This window comes from Bombus terrestris, chromosome 4 (genome assembly GCF_910591885.1).
Source record: "Bombus terrestris chromosome 4, iyBomTerr1.2, whole genome shotgun sequence".
NCBI classification, from domain to species: Eukaryota; Metazoa; Arthropoda; class Insecta; order Hymenoptera; family Apidae; genus Bombus; species Bombus terrestris.
The window spans coordinates 8,236,040-8,242,105 of record NC_063272.1 but is presented as its reverse complement, the minus strand read 5'-3'; the positions used below and the strand labels follow the sequence as shown (position 1 = coordinate 8,242,105).

General features: G+C 39.6%; 1 protein-coding gene across 1 annotated transcript in view; it reads right to left on the bottom strand.

Moving 5' to 3' along the window:
• Nucleotides 1-2,029: 2,029 nt before the first annotated feature.
• The window catches only part of LOC100644011, a 105,437-nt gene continuing 101,400 nt past the window's right edge, over nucleotides 2,030-6,066 (bottom strand). Inside the window, exons 23-25 of the mRNA XM_048404770.1 lie at nucleotides 5,753-6,030; nucleotides 4,813-5,220; nucleotides 2,030-4,414 (exon numbers count right to left, since the gene is read on the bottom strand). Coding sequence (XP_048260727.1) covers nucleotides 4,379-4,414; nucleotides 4,813-5,220; nucleotides 5,753-6,030 — 722 coding nt within the window. The 3' untranslated portion in view covers nucleotides 2,030-4,378. The remainder of the gene's footprint in view (nucleotides 4,415-4,812; nucleotides 5,221-5,752; nucleotides 6,031-6,066) is intronic.

Genomic DNA, 6,066 nt, shown 5'->3' with positions numbered 1-6,066 from the left:
GTTACAAATTTCTTTCACGGTTCCCAGGAGAGCATGGCGCACGAGAACTACTCTCGACTGATCTCTCGAGGGACTACTCGTATTTTCCTTCGATGAAATCTTATCTGAAAGATCGGAGAGGAGTGGACCGTCGAGAGAGCGAGAGAGGAAGGGAAACGTGGCACCGAGAAATCGGCGGGGGTCCATGGTCAGAAACACGAGGCTCGAGGGTTCCAATTTCTCCGGGCGCGCGCAACGTGTCGCAAAAACGCGTCGAGGCCGACTATTCCGGGGAAAAAAGGCCACTGTGTCTTCTCTCTCTCGCATCGGACCAGTATCCACGGTTGTTTATGCTTCGCTTTTGCTACAAAATTTGTCACAAAGAAGATTCAATGAGAACTTGAGAACTTATAATTGGATTTGAATCGTTCCGTGATAAAGTGCTTTTAATTTAGATTTCAGCATCGAATTAAACATAGCGGAACGAACATTTTATTGATCTACTTCTCTAAAATGTATATCACTCATCATCGTCATCGTCATCATCGCCACATACAGAAGATCCTATCTAAAAGTATCTCGAACCACTCATCACATTCCTTCACATGTCACCATGTATCTTATCACGGATAATAAAACGGCGCTTAAAATAACTCCAATTCGTTCTTGTGTAAACACTTTTCATTATTGACAATAAAATTTCCATCTCAAACAATTGATCATACTCCTTTACATTTTACCATATTCATCTCGCTACAGATATTACAGCAGCCTTAGAAATAAATCTTTTGCACGTTATCTACAGATTATCTCGATTAACACTACAACCACTAAAAGGTCAAAATGGCCAATCATCAGTAATCTTTCAGAAATTGTCTAGATTTACAACCACGATTCTTCACAAAACATATTCTTCTTCCATTATATGCATTTGTATACATCTACCATTTCTAATTTCTTCGCTATAAGCTTCATACCTTCATCATCAGTAGCCTTAGCTTCAAATCCTATCCAATGAGCAACCTCATCCACCAACACATCGAAATCTACTTACTCTTAACCCTATCTACCTCTAAAACCATCAGAAATCCTCTCAAGATAGCGCGGGAAGGCATCAGGCTACGCCACTGAAACGAGGACAACTTGATTCTCGCGCGGACAAAAAGCGGGGACGTGCGGCGGTCCGCGTTTCTCGATTCGTCGCGGCGCGAGCCGTGGCCTGCAAGCTAAAACGAGCCTAATCCGCAAAACAAACCGATCGTGGTCCACGACGGGCAGTTCGGGGCCCCTGTTCCACGGGCCCGCGAACAACCGTACGCGACGAAAGGGCCGATTCGTCGAAGGGGCCCGCTCCGGACGACGAGCGGCGACTACCGCAAATGACTTTATTTATACCGTCGCCCCTTATTAGGCACTCCCCTGAGCCGTGGCCGTGTAAGGTTGTCGGAAGGTAATTTCGCCGGTATCGGGGGCTTCTTTTGTCGGACTCGGCTTTTTGCACCGACCCCCACGTCCACCGGTCTGAAATTACTACCGACCAGAGGCGTGCAAGTTTTTCGAGAGCGAGCGTTACGTGAACACGCCGCGCCCTGTGCAACACTCGGCATGTGTCGTTGTTGCTTGTTGTGTTACTTGGCTGGTTGCGTTTCGTTGGAAAAGTACCTCGTAATGGAGATCGGTTCTTCTGCACGTTCCTATGGGGTTGCAACTGGATGGACGTTTGGTGGATTCTAAGGATGTCGTAGAGGTTGGATGTGCGGAGGTTTGATACTGTGGTGAAGGTTGAGGAGCTGGTTACAAATTTATCTACAAAGTTTGTGCACAGTTAGAAATGAGGAACAAACGGATTTAGGGAATTTTATGTGACACGTGTATAGGTCAGAATGCTGCGTCAGAGATGTTATGAATCTTTGATCGTTTGTCAAACCTTGTAGTAACATTTTGTTACTTGATAAGCTGTAATTGATAAGATTCTTCTGAATTGATGGAGAGATCTTTGACGTTAGTGCGAACAGTGATAAGTTTGCTGATTCCTCTCGATTCTATCGCACCGAGTGCTGCTCCTAATTGATAATTCATTGTTAGTTTCTACGCTTTCAATGGATCATTTGTATTATTCACTTTTATTAAAATTACAAAGAAGTATACAGATTCTAAGTATACAAAAATTACAATAACATTAAGTAGAAGAGGTTCTTCTTGAGACGGTATGTACAACAGAATATATTTATATGCATTATTATATTATATTATATTATGTATATTATATATATATAGATCAAATATCTATGCGTACACATGTGGTATGTATAAAAGAGTAGTTTCATTTTGGACGTAGAAAAAGGACGAGTTAGTTAGTTTCGTGCGATAATACAAGGTACGAGCTTCGTTCGTTCGTCTTCGTTTACGAAACGATCACCGACGTATGTATATTTTATTTCATTTGGTTAACACGCGCAGTTTTACGACACTGAAAGAAAATAAAAAAAAAAAGAAGGAGTCAGACACATAGAAAGTATTATCGTTAATGATACACCTGTCCTCCGCTTAATACATCCGCTTACGCTATCTATTGAGCTAAAGAAAGTAAAAATCAAGTTAAATGCACGTGCGGCTGCGTTATGCAACACGTTCTGCTCGCTCTTCCTCGAGTCTGGTTTAGCGACGTTGCTGCGGCTTCGTCACAATCAATACATAATTAACGAACATTTCATTCACATTTCACGCGTTCAAAATTCCATTGATTCTTTTTTATCCCATTTTGATTCGTCCGATACATCTCGAGCACATTTGGTAAGGAATGATTGACATTAACAGGTAGTACAATCAAGGAGATTGCAGATTGGTTGAATTTACAATTAAAATTTTCCTTTTTCATTTAAAGGATTAATTAAATTGTTGAAATGTTCATTGGTAAAATTGCGATTGTTATCGTCACAAGTTCCTGCGTACAAGCTACGTTCTATAGAATTTTTTTTTTAAATACAGTCTGTACTCATAGTCAATGAGGCTTCTAAATGATACAATTTTCGAGGATATTGTAAAGGTATGAATCGCTATGAATTTACCGCGCCCCGACGTACGAATTTGTAAACTGACGAAGCCGGGCAACATGACAGGACCCGCCAGAAAATAGACTAAACAAACAAACAATAACAACAATTAATAATAATGTCCGCCTCCGCGGCGATCGGCGCCGTTCGCACGACTTATGACACTGTATTGAGTCACGCGTCGATTCGCGTGCAGCGTTTATCGAGGACTGTAAAACGCTTATAGAAAATTCGATTATGACATCGAGAAATATCATTTTTATTCGTATTCATAATTCAAATAATCTCGTTATTCGTCGCAAGAAAAAGTAACATTATTTTATACTTAAAAAACCTTGCTATAAATCTATTTCAAAGAGCATCATATTCAAAAGTTGGCGAATATCTAATGACTTATAAACGAGATTACATATATTATTCATACAAATAAGTACATGTAAAAAAATATATATGAATATACCGCCAATTAGACTGCAGATGTTTATGCAGTTATGGGAAATTACAAAAATCCAAAGCAAAATAACAATAAATTGTATAAAAATCAGCAATCTACTGATAGTAAATAAATAGGGTTACCGAAGATATCTCTCGACGATAATCAAATTTCCGAAACGACATGATCGAGTACTCGGCGACCAGTTAAAAAAAGAAAAAGTATAAGAAACGAGGATAAAAAAAAAATGAAAACGACAGTGGGAAAGGCGAGGGACAATTTCCCTCGCGACCCTTCCCAATCATTGGTTGTATTTTGGCACGGGAATGAGTAACCAGCGCGTCTCTTTGAATCTGACAAAGCTACGTTCGCGTTTGATCGAACTTGATATCTTTTTCTCAAATCCCGCCGACGGCAAAGAGAGCGCCTTCTGAAACGTTTCTACGTATCTAAAATCTTTGAACGAATAGATAAATAAATAGAGGAAAGCGTTGCTTATAAATTTGTCTTCTTCTTGATCAAATTTCTTTTTAATCACTTTGGTTTATCGCTAAGATCGTTATTTTATTGTTAACAATATAAATATATTTATATGTGCTTTTTTGAGACGCTTCCCCTTCAATAAATATCGTATTAATTTAATAAAATAGACGATTAAAGCTTCCGAACAAAAGGATTAAAAATATGTTTCTAATTTGTTTGCATCGATTAAATTAAAATAACTTGTTCGATTTCGACCTTTGTTTTAACGTACTTAAGCTTCGACGTTTTTCGACATAGTTGCATCGTTGAAGAAATTTGTTTCATGTTTTATCTGTTCGATTCGCGAACTTGTGGAGGCTACCGTCCAGCGGTCACATCCACAACCTCCCGTCGACCGGATTTCCTTTATTACTTGTACGATCTTCGGTGTCTAGAGGGAGTCGAAGTTCGATTCTCGATCGCTGGTCTGGAAGAATCGTACTTTATGATTAGGACCATTTCCTAATTAAATATAGCAAAGATAGTACTTTTATACGATTACTTTTTGACTAGTTGCATTATACTGCAGCAACTATAGCAGAAACTGCAAAAAGTTTAAAATGAATATCTTTACGTCTTTTAATCAATCATTACAAAAATGAAATAAAACATTTCTAATCAAAATAAAATTGTTGCCTCTGAACAAAACTTATCTGTAAAAATCTATATCAATTGGCCGCAAATTAATTAATATTTAGCAGATATTTTTTTTTTTATGTTTTATGCTGATAGATATGATAACTACACAAACATTGAACATAGGAAACAGTTAACGAAAACAACGTAGAAATTTTAAGTGGAGCTCGAATTTCGCTCGTAACTCACCTTGTCCGGGCTATAAAGAGGCGGATGCTGCGCCGGAAGTCTCAGCGTGCTTCCCAGATCCCTCTCGGCCATTGTGTGCCCCTCGCTGGCACTGTCTCTAGTGTCTCTGTTGTCTCTGGCGTCCTTAACGCTGTTTCTTCTGGCATCGGCGACTTTCGTAGGCGGTTGGATCGTCGTTTCACCGCAAGATCTGGCGAGAGTCGAGCCAGCCTCGCCTAAATCAAGCCTCAACAGCTTCGTCGGTGCTTGGATGGTCGTCTCGCCACAGGAACGCGCCAACGTCGAGCACAGATCGCCCTGGAGATCCCCGGTTCGCAGCACTTTCGTCGCTGTTTCAACCGTGGTCTCGCCACAGGAGCGAGCTAACGTCGAGTCTGCGTCCATTTGTCGAGTTACCGTTGCGGATACCTAACGTACAAAATAATCAGATTTTTATACGAGAATTATACGAATATATACATTTCAGGAATAGCTATGAACGCTTGGCAGTACTTTACGGTGCGATTTTGTAACTAGTAGATTTTGAAACTTTGTTTGATTGATCATTTTATAAGTAGCTTCGGAATTGATTATATCGTAAGTAAGCTTTCATACTTTCTAAATTACAGCTACTTTGTATTTGTAGCGCTCCCCCCTCCCCCCTCCGTTATATTGTACTGTTTTTTATTTCTCAATATCAGCTTCAAGATCGTAAATTGTAAAGTATGAAATTTTCAACGAATCATTGCATTCCGAGAAATATACGTTTGTATACGTTAAAAAATGAAAATTATATATGAAAAAGAAAATTATTCATTTCAAAACCATATACAAAATGTAACATATAAAATAAAAAACATTTGTTAAAGGAAAGAGATGAATCATTTTTTTCAGATATTATTTAATGTTAATTTCCTGAAGGAAGATTCGCTGTTAAATAATAATTAATAACAGAACACACCTGAAAACCAGCGCTAACAAGGGCGCCACTCGGTGCAGCCGGCGTTCTGACGATCTGCACATCAGAATCCTTGCAATCTTTCGCGCTGGATACGCTCTGCTTCCTGTTTCCGGTGTTATGCGTGCCGCTTTCAAGGTAATTGAGCAGCTTGTGCTCTTCTGTCGAGAACGTGCTCATACCGGATTTGTAATTCTGCGGAGACTGGGGTGCTGATCGATATTTGGCGCGCGGGATCATCACTGTCAACGAACGATCTCGTTGTTCGTCGTTCATTGTCACTGTAGCAATTCGATAATACAAAATTGAAATGCCTT